Source organism: Lepidochelys kempii, chromosome 5 (genome assembly GCF_965140285.1).
Source record: "Lepidochelys kempii isolate rLepKem1 chromosome 5, rLepKem1.hap1, whole genome shotgun sequence".
Classification (NCBI taxonomy): domain Eukaryota; kingdom Metazoa; phylum Chordata; order Testudines; family Cheloniidae; genus Lepidochelys; species Lepidochelys kempii.
This window is the reverse complement of record NC_136384.1, coordinates 87,526,087-87,544,172: the sequence shown is the minus strand read 5'-3', so window position 1 is coordinate 87,544,172 and position 18,086 is coordinate 87,526,087. Positions and strand designations below refer to the sequence as shown.

The window sequence follows — 18,086 nt, the reverse complement described above, 5'->3', positions numbered from 1 at the left end:
TTTGCATATTAATTAACCTCACCGTAAGTATTTTTATTAAAAGTGCTAGTTAAAAGGCAGATGACCACATGCCACAGTTGCCACTCTGGCAAGAGTTCAATTAGATTCAATGTGAATTTTGCCTGAGGAAGAACTATAGGTCAAGCCTTGAATTTTGTAAGTGGACTCTGAAAATATTGCATTTCTCTCACTTTTATATTAAGGTTTCATCACACCATATTAACCATATTTAAAAGCCACTGGTTCCGACCATTCTTCTACCCTCACCTGCAGATAATAAGGAAAGAAAGGGACACCCACCTACAAATAGCTGACTGTTGAGCTGCAAACGGATATGCCCATCAGACGGTGCAGTGAGAGTCCTTTGGGGAAGCTGATCCACTTGTAGCAATGCTTCTTTGATGTTTCTTTCAGCCCTCACATAGTGCCACTGGTTGTCATTTAAGGGAGTGGGTGATTGCACTGTAACTTCAAAAGGTCCATTTCCCACATCAAATGAAAATGTCACTTCAGAGGGAGCTAGAAGCAATACATAAGAAACAGTTTGTTCCAGTTAGCTCACACAAATAAGGAAGCTTAGAATCTTGGGTCATAAAAAGAAATTCATTAAATGGTAGGAAGGGTTATTTCCTCAAAAGACCTGTCCTATTATTCTCTTCTTCTGGGTATGATGGGATGGTAGAATTATTTGTTTCATGGACAAACAACTTCCACAGCTATAGAGGGCTATTCTGGCCTCAAAAAAAGTCCACTCTTTACACCGCTAGCTATTGAGAGCAATAGTTTGTTTCCAGCATGAATATTGAGGTTATGTCCTCATAGCAAGTATGCTAGTTGGGAAACAGTGACTGTGCTAGCTTCTTTAGATTTAATGGAAATAAAAATCATTTCCTGCCAACATGCTAATTGGCTGTCATTGATACCTTTACATTTTAGTTACCAGTACCATTGATTTTTTTTTTCAAAAACAAGTTACACACTCAGTAGGCTAAAATCTGTTTTCTGATAAGTTCATGCAACGCCCGCTGGCATTAAAAGACAGATTTCTGGCTCACAGAGCACGTGTACTGGGCAACGGAAAGTACTAGTCTACTCTAACACCTGGTAAAATGTCCAAAGTTTACTTCCTATCTTTGGGCTATAACATACTATAATTTCTGCACAGTTTTATTTCCAAAAAGTAACTCACATGATTCTTGTCTTGAGCTTGTCTTGTCTTGCTGAAACACAGCAAGATTCTGACTTTGTTCTCAGGAGTACTTAGCTCCTTATGACTTCCTTTTTACAGACATTGGAACTTCAAAAGGGGTGTAGTTTGGACTAAGGGGATAATTTTATGCCAAAAAAAAATAGCTGTGTCAGTTCCTGATATACCAAAGTGTAAATTCCGACTATACTGCTCTCTCTAAACAGCATTACTGGACACCTTTCATGAGCATAACTTATGTTAATATTGACCTAACTCTCTCTGCAGTCTCCTTAGATGTATAGTCAATAGAAGCTGGATGGCCACATGTATCTACTCATGTAAGCTTCCACTGCAAACCGAGGCACCAACGAACGATACCAGGCTAGAGCTTCTGCTTACATAAATCAGTGTAGTTCCAATTTATATTCTCTGCGTATCTGGACCATTATATGGATTTGGGACAGTCCTTAGAAGATTATGGTTCCATAAACAATTACAGTTATTTCGACAGCAAGAGAGATATACAGTGGGTCTTTTAATATGCTGATTTAAGAGAAACTACTAATTTTGTTCAAGCCAAAACTTTGGCATGTCAACAAAGGTTACTTTTAGCATGAATAAGATCAGAAATAGAATATAAATTAACATTAGAACTGGTAAGAAAATTGTAAGATTTTCTGTGAATAGATTTGTTTTCTTTTAAACTTTACTCAAAGCCCAAAAATATGTGTGTGTGTGTGTGTGTAGATATATATATATATCTCCATCAAACACACACAGAGTTTATAGTAATAAAATCAAATTAAAAGTAGTAATCCCTAATCAAACAATTACCAAACATTTAAATTACTGGGGATTTGATTAAAGAACTAAAGATTTAGACCAGAATCTAAGACAATGAAAAGGTTCCTATTGACATCCATGGGCTCCGATTCAGGCTCTAGAGCGAAAGCAATAATATGAAGGGCTAGTGTACACCGGCAACACTAAAGCACCGCCGCGGCAGGGCTTTAACATGCCTTGTGTGGTCGTAGCACAGCGCTGGGAGAGAGCTCCCCAGCAATCTAAATAAACCACCTCCACGAGGGGAGTAGCTACCAGTGCTGGTGACCTGTCTACACTGGCGCTTGAGAGCGCTGAAACTTGCTGCGCTCAGGAGGTGTTTTTTCACACCCCTGATGCAGAAAGTTGGAGTGCTGTAAATTGCCACTGTAGACAAGCCTTTAGAGCTGGGCAAAGGGAAACTGAAAAACTTCAAACACTACTTAAAACAAAACACTAGTTTTTTAAAACCCTTTAGGATGTAGATGGGATCAAGATATCAGAGTTCTTCACTTTTTAAATTTGAAACTACCTTGAAACTTTTTATAATACCTTTAGATCCACTTTGACCAACTTTGCATGGACTTACACCTCATACATGGAATCCCATTGAAATCTATGAAGTTGCATATAATGTTAATTGGCACAAAATTTGGCTACTGTTCAGTACCCTGCATAGAGCAAAACAAACACCTGAGTTTAAAAGAAGAGCTACCACAGTGTCTGCCTTGTAATTAAAAGGAGCCATATCTTGAAATCAATGTCTAAGCAGAACTCCACTTTGAAGTAAATGACCAGTTTTGCTCAAAAATGGTATTTGGCACAAGAAGACAGATGTTTCAAGACTGTTTCATATTAAAATGGGAAATGGGGTCAGGTCACAGGGACTTGCCCTGCTCCGTCCACCCCACACTTCAGCCAGGGAGTGGGGTCACGGCATGGGGGCTTGCCTCGCTCTGCCTGCCTGGCGCTCCAGCCGGAGGGTGGAGTCGTGGCACAGACAGTGGCTGGAGCACCGGGCAGGCAGAGTGTGGCAAGCCTCCATGCACTGACCCTCTCCCTGGCTGGAGCACTGGGCAGGCAGGGGGAGTGAGGCAAGCCCCTGCACCCTGACCCCGCTCCTCAGTAGGAGCACCTGGTGGGCAGAGCATGTTGGGGTGCAGACTGCTTAATAGGTGTATGTAGATGATGGTGGCAAAATTGAAGAAATATTTTTTTTTATCCTGCACAATAGTGGCATAATTTTTTTTTTTTTAAATAAAGAGCCATTCTGTGTCAAAACTGGTCCAGTTCATCATGGGTCTTCCACTACTAACATTCTTCCCTCTGGCTTCACTAGTCACAAGTCATCATTGAACAATATGGATGTTTACCAAACTGGGTATGTCTGAGGGAGAGTTATGAGGATTGTGATGGGTGGAGGTAGGCATGAAATAGGTGTGTATGAATATAAGTATTTATGACAAGAGATAAAGAATCTTATGATCTCCAGCAGAACTGGATAGATTCTGTGTGTGAAGGGGTGGCTGAATTTCTCCTATTTAAACTCTGTCTACACTGGCAAGTGAAAGACAGAACTTTTGTCATTCAGAGGTGTTAAAAAAACACACCCCTCCCAAAAAAAAGACAAAAGTTTTGTTGATGACAAACACTGGTGTGAACAGAGCTTTGTTGGCAGGAGAGACAACACTAACACTGCTTGTTGGGGGTGGAAGTTTTTTGTCAGCAGGGCAGTTCTCTCCTGTCGACAAACAGCAGCTACACTGTGTAGTGTAGACATAGCCTTAGTATTCATCCAAATGCTTTCCTATCTGGATGTGTATTTTCCACCTCATTATACCACCTCATTGTTCTGGAGTATCAGCATCTTGAGCTTGGAATATCAACATACCACAAGAATGTCATTATTGCATCTGAGGTTCTGCTCTGAAATGCTAAACAAGAGCATATTATTGAAGTTTTCTGTATTTCATGACTCTCTAGGCTATTACATCATTGACTTTACACCAAGTCACACCATTCTAACCTAAGACAATTCAATTATACTGTTGCCTAATATGGAAAAATACGTTCTCTCTCTTTGAATTCAGCATTACAAAGTGCTAATTTTTGACAATCTAAATGAAAGTAAAAACCAAAACCTGTTTATTAAATATGACTTACAATGCAGCTCTATCCTTATGAAGTCTTTAATCCCCAGGTTCTCTAAAAACATGCCAGAGGAAGCTGTAGTCTTAAAGAAAAATGACACATCTGCACTGAGTTCTCCATGGAAAGTAGGGAAATGAAGATATGAGGCCTCAGTATTGAAGGAGGCTGAATTCCAAAACGTCCCTGGTTACAGCAAAACAAAACATTAAATGAAACAGCAATGTCTAATATTGTTTTAATATGGTTTTAACCTTTACAACTAATGAAGCAAAGTACCCAATGCAAGAAACAGTTTGTAATGTATGTCACTATGCATCTCTACTCTTAGAAGAACATGTAAACACTGATTTTATATGAACTGTGATCATAGCCCTGCTATAATATGTTACATGTGTGATCATTGGTGGAATTGTCACTCATAATCAAGAAGAAAAACTTAGTTTATACACATACGGCTGGACCCTGCAGTTGTTGAAGGCAATGGGAGTTCTTCCACTAACTTCAAAGCAGTAGGATAAGTCTCTTAATTTCTATGGAAGTAGTTAACTAGTATCCACAGTTTTTTGCCCTTTAATTGATTACATATTAGGGACTCATACTGCTTTCTTACTCTCATGAGTAGTCCGACTGAAGTCAATGTGACTACCTGAGTAATGGTTACAAGGTCAGATCCATAGATTCCAGTGGTCTTACTTTTCCATCAGCTCATATTTCATTATAATTTGTTGAATTTTGCTCTCAACTATTCAAAAGCCTATTTAAAACCCCTAATAGAACTAAATCTAATGGGGATGTGCTCTACATTCATGAGGCCCAATGAGAAACACCTTGTTCTTATTACTGAATTCTTACATGTAAATGTATCTTTTTAATAAGCTATATTGCTTTCTAAATCAAATGAGGCATCCAATATCTTCTTATGTAATTGAACAAGTCCAGTGCATACTTTCCTGCTAATGCTGTGATTTAGTATGAAATAGATGCAAAAATATGACTTTAGCTCCAAGCACTCTGAATTTTTGAAAAAAATCCAAATTTTCTAATCTTTTCTCTTACCTGCAATATATATCTATAGAACACATTGTGCCCTTAGGGGCATCATGCAAACCCATCAAAGTTAACAAAAATACTCCCTTTGACTTCAGTGGGATTTGAATCAGGGTTCTGATCCTCACAAAGCTCTCACTGATTTCAACATTTTTTGGGGGGGGGAGGGGGTGTTTGTGTGTGTGTGTGTGTGTGGGGAGAGGGGTTGGTGTGCGTGCGTGTGAATCGGTACCACATCCCAGGCTCTGCATTAGAGTTTGAAGGGAATAATTTTGCTCTTAAAGAGAAATTCTAAATGTTAATCTTATTGTCTGCTATATCCATTGCCTCCTCTGTGAAGTAGTGGAGTGACTATACCTGACCTCATATTTAGCTTTCTCCCCCTCAAATGTGGGTAATGCAGATCGGGCCTATTGAGGGCTTTGGAGAGTGACACTTCTCCAGTACATAGTCAACATTCAATCAAGAGCTAACCCCATATCTGGGATATAACTGTGTGTCTTTTTGGTTGAAGGTCCTCTACTCCAGCTAATCCTGACAACTAGAACACAGCCTTTCCGCCAGAGACAGCAGCCAGATAACCCAGATATCCAGCCTCCCTGTCTCTGGGAACTGGAGAGGCAGAGAGCCCAGGTGCCCAACCTCTCTTGCCTGAGAGATGAAGAACGACTCTGAAAGCTGGGGAGGCACAGAGTGAGAGCAATCAGCTTTGGCAGCCCTCCTGAAAAGCTTTTGTCAATTTCACTTTCTGACTGCTGGCGGAAAATGAAATCGACAAGGGCCTTCCCAAAGGTCATTTGTCATCCCAATGGAAAAATGGAATTTTTCGATAAAATTGAAGTTTACTTGTGGAAAATTTTGGTTTTACAAAAAGGGCCTTTTTGACGGAATATAATTGCAATGAAAAAAATCCCAACATCTCTTCTTACAAGATTATTTAATTACTCCCTACACCTATGTGCACACCAGGTATTCTTCCTGCACTGTTCCTATTGAAAATGTGGAAGTATCTGTAGAAGCACCATTTCCACAATAACATCAGGATACAACAGTGTAGGGGGATCCTTCAGTAGCACAGCGTTGACATTGTGGCATTGTGCCAGCCACTCCCTGTGACTGGTGTAGATGCCACAGCAAGGGAAAAGGATCATACCTGCAAACTGGCACTCCTCAGATGGCATAATACATGCGTGGGGCTGTTGCCTGGCAATATAAGTTACAGCAATAAACAGGCCAATGTTATGTACATCAGAGGATCAGTTAAAAGATGGCCCAGGACTGGGGGAGTAAAAGAGTTGCTTTTCACCTGACTCTCTTGAGTTGTGTTGTGGGCTCCTGAGCTGCAGTCAAAAACCTGCATAAATCCCATGGGAGGGAAAGAAAACAAATGGAAGAAAAGACCTAATATCTGGAGTCATTTCCTTTAGACTCTTTTTTTTTCACGGTCTCAGGTCATATTGAACTTCGCTGCAAGTATGATTTGTGCATGTTTCAGAGTAACAGCCGTGTTAGTCTGTATACTCAAAAAGAAAAGGAGTACTTGTGGCACCTTAGAGACTAACCAATTTATTTGAGCATAAGCTTTCGTGAGCTACAGCTCACAGTATGCATCCGATGAAGTGAGCTGTAGCTCACGAAAGCTTATGCTCATATAAATTAATTAGTGCATGTACTAGCTATTTAATAAATAGTGGGCTAGTTGTTGCCAGTAATTCAACACAGTTGGAAATTGAAGACTAGCAATTTATATAAAATGGGTTAAACATTGCTGGCAATTAGAAGGGAAAAAAAGACAATTGTCCATCATAGAAATTATGTGATTAGCTCCAATGAACCATTTGAATATGCATCTGAGTGGCAATGGGGCGTTTAGTATGGGAGATTAGATAATTCCACTCGGTCATCATTTGGCAAGTGAATTAGAACATTTTAAGGTAAAAGGTAGAAAACTCCCCTTCTCCTTTGATTATGATAGCTCTGATCTGTTTTTGAGACCCTCATATGGAAAGTGCCACTGAAGTCCAAAGTTGAAAGTTTAATTCTTCCTATTCCTCCCTTACTCCATCTTTCTTTTCTTTTTACTGCATTATCCCAACCCTGAAACTGATACATAAAGTATTTAAGAATATTAAGATATTAAAGGGATAGCCACAAAAAGACCCCTATTAGAAGGAAATATATAGAGCCAGATCCTCAGCTGCTGTAAATTGGTGTGGCAAAAGAGATACTTCAGTGTACAATACTTGAGGATCTGGCCTACAGTCTCCTGTGTAGTAAGCTGAGACTAACACCATGGAATAAGGAAATCAACTATATTTAGCATTTTATTTGAGATGGTAAGACTTGAATCTCCACAGAACTAAAGAAAAAGTAGAAGAAAAGCAGCCTTGTTTGCTATAAATAAAACAACACCCATATCCATATTGCAAATAATACTTTGCTTTCAAGATTTCAGAGATTTATTAAAGGGAAACATTCATTAACAAATCATCTTTTATCTTACCAATTTTAAAATAAAACATAAAAAGACAGGAAGAAAAATGAAAACATGGCAGTCAAGTTAGTAGTTTTGAACGCTACAAAGCTAATCAAAAAGGACTCCTTCACAACAATTTCTTAGTTGTAAAAAGTCATTGGAGCTGTCTAATATTTATATCAGAACACAATTTTTTTTTTATTTGTAACAGCTCCTCTGTTGATACTTTTAAGTGCTGTATCACACGCTTTATGTGTGAAACTCCAGCGGGGATCAAAGTGAAGGAAAAAAAGTAAACAAAACCAAATAGCTTCCAGTGGAAAACAATTTACAGTTTTTAATACAGATCAATTGGCAAAAAGAATATAGTTTTCTGTAGATGTCTCCTGCGGGTGTGTGTTAGGGCTGGGGGAGGCAAGACAAAACTCTGCCTGGCATGGCACAAAATTTACCCATCTCTTCTAGATAAGTTTAGCTAAAGCACAGAACTGGTAATCAGGAAATCTAGATTCTGTTCTTGAAAATGCCACAGATTTCCCATGTGATGATGAATAAGGTATTTTAATCCCCATCCCAGTTTCCCCAGATATAAAATGGAGATAATACTGTCCTATCTCAGAAGGGTGTAGTGAAGCTTAATATATTAACATTTCTAATGTACCCAGAGATCACCCAATGCTACTACTGTATAAAAGAGCCAAATGCTGGTCCCACTTAAGTCAGAAGCTTTGTGTTCCATCTAAAGTCAGATCCTTACCATGTTTACATGCACATTATTATCATTACTTTATAAAGCTGTACCTATTGAAAATTGAAGATCCTGCCAAGCCTTATAGCACTAGTCCAACTGACTTCAGTGAAACTACCAGCATGAGTAAGGCGTGCAGGATTTAGCCCATTGTCTCTATAGATGAAGGGGCTCTTTGGTCTAGTCCACTCCATTTTGCCTTCTAGCCTGATAGTCTGATTTTGTTTCTATTGTTTCTATGTGGATGTGGTCACTGCTTCCCAAGTGCCCCCTCATGGCCTTGTGGTACCTTGTGGTACCTTGTCTCAGTTTCACTTTCCATGGGGCATCTTAACCTCTGCAGCCCCCCATCCAATGGTATTCAAAACAAGGTTCCCAATCTAAGATTCAATTTATTAAATCATGCCAACAAGGTGGCATAAACCAATCAGAACTCACAACAAAAAACAGTCTTCGTCCCAGGCTAAGGCTGAGCCCAGCCCCTTGTCCCTACGGATCTGTCTTCCCTTCACAGTTCACAAACACTTCCGTCCCAGGCCTAAGCTGAGCACAGCATCTCCCATTTTCCTGCTCTTTTAGCAGTAACTCCCAGGCCTTCTTGTCTTGAGATTGGCATTCTTAGCTTTCTCCACAGGCCTCTGTTTTATGTATCCCAGGTCTGATCAGTCACATGCTCTTCACTATTTTCTCCACCTGGGGACATAAGTTGATCTTGTCACATATGGAGCTGAGGTCCATCTCCCCTTAAGGTGGCCATATTGTGGCCTCCTATATAAAAGTACATTAGAAAAATGATTTTTCCCTGTTGTGGAAAATTAGGGGCGGCGGTAGTGGTGCTGGTTTTAATCAAACTCTACTACTTACATGTCTTATTCACATCTGTTTCTTTTCACGTTTATCCAACATTTCTTTTGATGATGCAACATGGAAAAAATCCCATTTGCTCAGCAGAGCAGTGTGGAAAGCAGACTTACTAAAATTCTGCAAATTCTTCTGAATGGATCTCTTCTTCTGAATGGATCCTCCTAACATTCCAAAATCTGGCAACTGTTTGCCTTTGATAATTTGTGAGTACAGCTGCCCCATTTGTATCGCTACTTCTAGCTCCCCTGTACAACAGCTTATTATAAAATTCATAGATTATAAAGCCATAAGGGACCATTGTGATTATCTCGTCTGACATACTGTATAAAACAGGCTATGAGACTTTCCTGAATTAATTGTTGTTTGAACTAGAGCACTTCTTTAAGAAAAATATCCAATGTAGATTTAAAATTTTCCAGTGATGGAGAATCCATCACTACCTTTGTTAATCTAGCAATTAATTTCTCTTGCTGTTAAAAAATGTACAACTTGTTTCTAGTCTGTATTTGTCTAGCTTCAACTTCCAGTCACTGGATCTCACTATACATTTATTTGCTAGATTAGTGAGACCTATGTTATCAAATTTCTATTCTGCATGAAGGTCATTATAGATTATGATAAAATCACCCCTTCACCTTCTATTTTTTTTATCTAAACAGATCAAGTTCCTTGAGTCTTTCACTATAAAGCATGTTTTTTAATCATTCTTGTGGCTCTTCTCTGAACCCTGTCTAATTTATCAGTCTCCTTCCTGAGTTGTGGACACCAGAACTAGACACAGTATTCCAGTAGGAGTTGCACCAGTACCAAACACATAGGTAAAATAACCTCTCTTCTCCTACTCAAGATTCCCCTGTTTATGCTACCAAAAGCTGTATTATCCCTTTTGACCAAAGCATTGCACAGTGAACTCTTGTTCAGCTGATTATCAGCCACGATCCCCAAGTCTTTTTCAGTCACTGCTTTGGAGGATAGAGCCCCACATCCTGTAAGTATAGCCCACATTATTTTTTTCTAGGGTGTACAACTTTACATTTGGCCATATTAAAACACACATTGTTTGACTGTGCTCATCTTACCAGATTGTTCTGTATCAGTGACCTCTCCTAAGGAGCATGGATCAGCGTTCACATAACACTCCACATCAGTACCCGGCCCAAGCCAGGGAAGATAGTGATCCAACCAGCAGACCAAATTTGATGATGAATCCTGGCCACATGCCACTTGAGATGCGTTGCGCATACACTAAGAAGTGACCTCGCCTCATTATTTACTATTCTTCCACTCTTTATCAGTGATGTTTTTCTCTTTTCTTCCAGATCATTGATTAAAAATGTTAAATAGAGTAGGGCAAAGAACCAGTCCCTGTGGGACACCACTAGAAATACACCTGTTTAATGATTATTCCCCACTTACAATTATATTTTGAGTCTGATTTAGCTAGTATGTAATTCATTTATAATGTGTGCATTGTTGATTTTGTATTATTCTAGTTTCTTGATCAAAATGTTGTTTGGAATGAATAAAGCTGTGCAAATGTCTGATTTATTGGTTCATGGCCATACCAAGCAAACAAATAAATAAAAATCAATTAAACAAAAAGTTGAAAAATACATTCTTTTCAGGTCACATGAAATATTTCATTCAACCAGAAATTTGTTTAATTTTTGAGCTTTTAAAAACTTTTTAAAATAAAAAAATAAAATAAATTTCAAAAATGAAACGTAAATTTGAATAGAAAAAATATTTTCTTTCAAAAATGTCAAAACAAAATGTTTTCACTTTTTTTTAACTGAAACAATGTGGTAAAATTGACACAAATGTATGACATATTTTGGTTCATCCTAATCTACACTTGAAAGATCTGTCTTTGTATAATTTATGAATTTTGGTTCATTTTAAGAAGTTGCTGTGTCATTGAATGCTTCAGTGGATGCGGTGTCAGCCTTTTGTTATCAGGGCTGGCGTCCCATCTCTCCTAGTACAGAGACAATGGAGACACATTAACATTAATAGCTCCCATTCAAATGGAAGTACATCAGGATAATGGGATGGTTGATGCCTACAGGAACTAGAAGGAATGGAGTCACAGAGAAGGTCCTGGATCCTCACTCACTCAAATCCCAAAGAAAGCTCAAGAGCAGTGAGGAAACTGAGGCAGGGATCTGTTTGCAAGTGTATCTTAGTTTGCCTAGATATGTATATCGCTCGTGCTGTCTAAAGTAAAAAGTGATTGTGTAAGAAACCCTGTGAAAATTCTGTGTCTTTGCTTCCACTATCACATGTATTTGAAGGGATAAAGCATAAACCAGAGTGCCCACAAAGTTGGAACTCTGGGAAGAGTGTACTTAAGCTATTGGGGTGTCTGGGAGAGCTGGCACTAATCTCAGGACCTATACAGTTGGGCTGTGGTATCCCAGCTCTCAGAAGGGGATGCTAGACACAGGATCTCTACCCCAAGAGTGTGTCTGGAGACACAAAGGCAGAGGCAGTGCCTGGACTCTGCTCAGACTCAGCAAGCCAAAATCACACAGGTCCAAGTACTGGGATTCAAACACAGGAACCCGGTGTGTATCTCACAGGGGGAGCTTGACCAGGACTGTGACAATTGGCATTAATTATATTACCTTCCTTTAATTCTGTATTAACAGAGCCCCATATAAACTATTCCAGTATTTTGCCCACGATCTATGTACAGTACTAGCTTTCTTCCAGTCCTCTGGAACTTCCTCAGTGTTCCAAGATGTATTGAAAACTAATATCAATGGTCCAGAGAGCTCCAAAAACCCTAGCACACAAGTTATCCGGACCTGCTGATTTATAAATGTCTAGCTTTAGTAGCTGCTGTTTCCATTCCAATAGTAACGAAGGAGGATGTTAAAAGTATTTCACAATCACCATATGATATTAATGCATCACTTGGCTTTTTCCCAAAAATAGAACAGAAACATTTATTGACACTTCTGCCCTGCTTGCATTATTACTGACAATTCTAACATTTCCATGGGCCAATATCATTGCTGGGATTCCCCTTGCACTCAATAAGTTAAAAAAAAAACAACAAAAAACCCCCTCTTCTTCTTATTGTCCTCAACTCTGCTGATCATAGGTTCATTTAGTCTCTTTATTTTCATGAAGCCCAACTACTATGTCAAATCTGACACCAAAATTGTGAGATACAATTTATTAGGTACACTAGAAAGTGCAAATAGAAATTTATGGAGGAAAATGGAGAAAGCCAATAGCAGATAGCCTAAGAATATATTGTCAAGATAGAAAGGTGTGGCTTAGTGTTCTGAGCAGAGGACTGAGAGCTATGAAGTCCCTTGGTCTGACCATAGGTACTTGAGAATCCCACAACCTCTGTGGGTCAAGTTCTGCACCTGTGAAATGGAGATAATATATATACCTTTATCAGGTGTTCTGAGAGAATTAATTAATCTTTGTATGACAGATGATGATCTATAGATATAGATGTGGTAAGCATTATATTTATCTCTAATATTGTATTGCCTTGACATATTCCTGTCATATCTTAGCTTGACTTCTGGTCCACATTAGCGTTTAGAAGCTATGGAGTATATTTGTGTAAATGATAGCCAATGAGGATAAACAAACACCTTAAAAAAACCCCTATTTTATTCACCGTGTCATATTGTTTAAGCCAATTCAGTGCACTGTTTGCAGATCTACTTCATTTTGATATTTACCATAAACAATTATTTTTCATATATGTATAGATGATAAATGGACCATGAGATTTCACAACCTTCCAGCCTTTGAATGGAGCCTTGTCATAAATCTAAAGGGAAGGGTAAACCCCTTTGAAATCCCTCCTGGCCAGGGGAAGCTCCTCTCACCTGTAAAGGGTTAAGAAGCTAAAGGTAACCTCGCTGGCACCTGACCAAAATGACCAATGAGGAGACAAGATACTTTCAAAAGCTGGGAGGAGGGAGAGAAACAAAGGGTTTGTGTGTCTGTCTGTAGTCGTCTTGGCCGGGGACAGAACAGGAATGGAGTCTTAGAACTTTTAGTAAGTAATCTAGCTAGGTATGTGTTAGATTATGATTTCTTTAAATGGCTGAGAAAAGAATTGTGCTGAATAGAATAACTATTTCTGTCTGTGTGTCTTTTTGTAACTTAAGGTTTTGCCTAGAGGGGTTCTCTATGTTTTTGAATCTAATTACCCTGTAAGATATATACCATCCTGATTTTACAGGGGGAATTTCTTTATTTCTATTTACTTCTATTTTTTATTAAAAGTCTTCTTGTAAAACACTGAATGCTTTTTCATTGTTCTCAGATCCAAGGGTTTGGGTTTGTGGTCACCTATGCAAATTGGTGAGGCTTTTTATCCAACATTTCCCAGGAAAGGGGGGGTGCAAGTGTTGGGAGGATTGTTCATTGTTCTTAAGATCCAAGGGTCTGGGTCTGTAGTCACCTAGACAAATTGGTGAGGCTTTTTACCAAACCTTGTCCAGGAAGTGGGGTGCAAGGTTTTGGGAAGTATTTTGGGGGGAAGGACGCGTCCAAACAGCTCTTCCCCAGTAACCAGTATTAGTTTGGTGGTGGTAGCGGCCATTCCAAGGATAACGGGGGTAATATTTTGTACCTTGGGGAAGTTTTGACCTAAGCTGGTAAAGATAAGCTTAGGAGGTTTTTCATGCAGGTCCCCACATCTGTACCCTAGAGTTCAGAGTGGGGGAGGAACCTTGACATGGTGGCAGCGGTGGGATTAACCTGAAATCATTTTGAGATCCAGTTGAGATTTTTTGAACTAGAAATACAGATTTTAAAAAGGAATTTTTAGGAAGTCCAGAAGGCAGCTTTGAAACTGAAAGCAGCTTGGTTTCTCTCTGCTTTGTGGCCAAGCAGAGACAAAAGGGGATTATCTTGTGAATTGCAGGTTTTCTTGCCTGGAGGCAGGGTACTTAACTCCTGCAGGGAAATTCACAGTCTTCCAACCCAGAGGTTTTTTTTTTTCTTTTCTTCCTAAAAGTAAATAGGGGGTGTGTGCTCTACCCATTTGCCTGGAGACAAAAGTGGCAGGGTTTTTTTTTTAGGATTTTGATTTTTTTTTTGTTTTGTTTTACAAGGAGCACAGGTTTGAAAAGAAATTTTTTTCTTCTTTGGGCTGGGTAAGCAGGTTTCCAAGTAGTTGGAGGTTTTTTGCTTTAATTTGGGCCCAGAGCAGAGACAAGGGAATTGTCTTTTTCTGTAGGCTGACAATCACTATCAGAGAATAGGTATTCTATTCCAGCACAGCAAAATTTTACAGCCAAGTTTTGTTTGTTTATTTCTAAACCTCGGGTGTAAAGTTAGTTAAAAACAGAGAGGTTAGAATGGCCAAATCCTCAGCTCGACTACAGCTGGAATTAGCCAAATTTCAGGCTGAGGAAAAACAAAGGGAACATGAAAGACAGATAGAACTCATGCAGCTGAAGAAGGAACAAGAAAGGGAGGCAGAACAACACCAAGAGGCTGCCCACAAGAGGGAAATGGAGGCAAGGAAGCATGTGGAGGAGGAGAGGGAAAAAGAGAGGAAGCATGTGGAGGAGATGGAGAGGATAAAGGCCCAGCAGAATATACCAACAAACCCTAGCAATCCTTCTCCAGGTACCACTTCCCATCCCAGAAAGTTCCCCACCTACAAGGCAGGTGATGATACTGAGGCCTTCTTAGAAAACTTCGAAAGGGCCTGCCTTGGGTACAACATCTCTACTGACCAATACATGGTAGAGCTGAGGCCGCAGCTCAGTGGACCCTTAGCTGAGGTGGCAGCTGAAATGCCTAAAGAACACATGAACAAGTATGAACTGTTTAAATCCAAGGCGAGAGTCAGAATGGGGATAACACCCGAGCAGTCTCGTCGGAGGTTCAGAGCCCTAAGGTGGAAACCAGACATGTCATTTACCCGACATGCCTACCACATTGTAAAACATTGGGATGCCTGGATATCAGGAGCAAGTGTTGAATCTCCAGTAAATTTGCCCTTCCTAATGCAAATGGAACAATTCTTAGAGGGTGTTCCTGAGGAAATAGAAAGATACATCCTAGATGGGAAACCCAAAACTGTAATGGAGGCAGGAGAGATTGGAGCCAGATGGGTGGAGGTGGCAGAGAAGAAGAAAACTGGTCGCAGTTGGAGCGGAGACCAGAAGGGACCACCCCAGACCACACCCTATTACCGGGGGCCGCCCAAAGCCCCACCTACCTCCCAAAGAACCCTCCAGACCCCTTATCGTCCCACCACCCCGTTCTCCAGCAACCCTCCTCGCCCCAGTGACCCGTCAGCTGGACGATGTTTTAAGTGTAACGAGCTGGGGCATGTAAAGGCCAACTGCCCCAAGAACCCCAACAGATTACAGTTCATTGCACCGGAATCACACCAGAGGTCCACAGGCCCAGATACCTCCCAGATACCCTTGGAGCGGAGGGAAACTGTGAGTGTGGGCGGGAAGAAGGTCACCGCGTGGAGGGACACCGGAGCACAAGTGTCAGCTATCCATGCTTCCTTAGTGGACCCCAATTTAATCAACCCAGAGATCCAAGTGACGATTCAACCCTTCAAGTCCAACTCTTTCAATTTGCCTACAGCCAAGTTGCCTGTCCAGTACAAGGGCTGGTCAGGAATGTGGACTTTTGCAGTCTATGATGATTATCCCATCCCCATGCTGTTGGGGGAAGACTTGGCCAATCATGTGAAGCAGGCCAAGAGGGTGGGAATGGTCACCCGCAACCAGGCTAAACAAGCCGTGAGGCCTAGCTCTGTTCCGGAAACTTCTATCAGGACCCAGTCAGAGGTGATGGACCTGGACCCCAGGCCAATGTCTGCAACAGCAGTAGTGGATCCAGTCCCAGAAACCCAGACGGAACCAGTCCCAGAACCGGAACCAGCCGAACAACCAACACCAGACCCCGTGTCAGCACTGAATCCAGTACTTGCAACCTCAACACCAGAGGGCCCCACCGAACCTGAACTGGCAGCAGCCGATAACCCTACACAAGAGGCTCAGCCGGAGCCTGAATCCCAACATAGTGCACCAGCGGAGAGCGGTTCACAGTCAACAGAAACAGCTCCATCCCCTATATCGCTTCCAGAGGGACCAAGCCTAGGTCCACAATCCCATGAGGAACTGATGTCTCCAGCATCAAGGGAACAGTTCCAGACCGAACAGGAAGCAGATGAAAGCCTCCAGAGAGCTTGGACGGCGGCACGGAGCAACCCACCGCCTCTCAGCTCTTCTAATCGATCCAGGTTTGTTGTAGAAAGAGGACTTTTATACAAGGAAACTCTTTCTGGGGGACACCAGGAAGACTGGCATCCTCAGAGACAGTTGGTAGTTCCAACTAAATACCGGGCCAAGCTCTTGAGCTTAGCCCATGATCACCCTAGTGGCCATGCTGGGGTGAACAGGACCAAAGACCGTTTGGGGGGGTCATTCCACTGGGAGGGAATGGGCAAGGATGTTTCTACCTATGTCCAGTCTTGTGAGGTGTGCCAAAGAGTGGGAAAACCCCAAGACCAGGTCAAAGCTCCTCTCCAGCCACTCCCCATCATTGAAGTTCCATTTCAGCGAGTAGCTGTGGATATTCTGGGTCCTTTTCCGAAAAAGACACCCAGAGGAAAGCAGTACATACTGACTTTCATGGATTTTGCCACCCGATGGCCGGAAGCAGTAGCTCTAAGCAACACCAGGGCTAAAAGTGTGTGCCAGGCACTAGCAGACATTTTTGCCAGGGTAGGTTGGCCCTCCGACATCCTCACAGATGCAGGGACTAATTTCCTGGCAGGAACTATGAAAAACCTTTGGGAAGCTCATGGGGTAAATCACTTGGTTGCCACTCCTTACCCTCATCAAACAAATGGCATGGTGGAGAAGTTTAATGGAACTTTGGGGGCCATGATACGTAAATTCGTAAATGAGCACTCCAATGATTGGGACCTAGTATTGCAGCAGTTGCTCTTTGCCTACAGAGCTGTACCACATCCCAGTTTAGGGTTTTCCCCATTTGAACTTGTATATGGCCGTGAGGTTAAGGGGCCATTGCAGTTGGTGAAGCAGCAATGGGAGGGATTTACACCTTCTCCAGGAACTAACATTCTGGACTTTGTAACCAACCTACAAAACACCCTCCGAACCTCTTTAGCCCTTGCTAGAGAAAACTTACAGGATGCTCAAAAAGAGCAAAAAGCCTGGTATGATAAACATGCCAGAGAGCGTTCCTTCAAAGTAGGAGACCAGGTCATGGTCTTAAAGGCGCTCCAGGCCCATAAAATGGGAGCATCGTGGGAAGGGCCATTCGTGGTCCAGGAGCGCCTGGGAGCTGTTAATTATCTCATAGCATTCCCCACCTCCAACCGAAAGCCTAAGGTGTATCATATTAATTCTCTAAAGCCCTTTTATTCCAGAGAATTAAAGGTTTGTCAGTTTACAGCCCAGGGAGGAGACGACGCTGAGTGGCCTGAAGGTGTCTACTACGAAGGGAAATGTGCTGGTGGTGTGGAAGAGGTGAACCTCTCCATGACCCTTGGGCGTATGCAGCGACAGCAGATCCAGGAGCTGTGCACTAGCTACGCGCCAACGTTCTCAGCCACCCCAGGACTGACTGAACGGGCATACCACTCCATTGACACAGGTAATGCTCACCCAATTAGGGTCCAACCTTACCGGGTGTCTCCTCAAGCTAAAACTGCTATAGAACGGGAGATCCAGGATATGTTACAGATGGGTGTAATCCGCCCCTCTGAAAGTGCATGGGCATCTCCAGTGGTTCTAGTTCCCAAA

General features: G+C 41.4%; 1 protein-coding gene across 6 annotated transcripts in view; it reads right to left on the bottom strand.

The window, feature by feature from the left end:
* CNTNAP4 (contactin associated protein family member 4) overlaps positions 1-18,086 on the bottom strand; it is a 310,922-nt gene that overhangs the window by 39,007 nt on the left and 253,829 nt on the right. For 5 of the 6 annotated variants that reach the window (XM_073344939.2, XM_073344935.2, XM_078852861.1 and 2 more), the window contains 2 exons: positions 4,175-4,345; positions 301-519 (listed from right to left, as the gene is read on the bottom strand). In XM_073344939.2, the coding sequence (XP_073201040.1) occupies positions 301-519; positions 4,175-4,345 (390 nt within the window). The remainder of the gene's footprint in view (positions 1-300; positions 520-4,174; positions 4,346-18,086) is intronic. The other variant, XM_073344938.2, reaches the window with a different exon arrangement.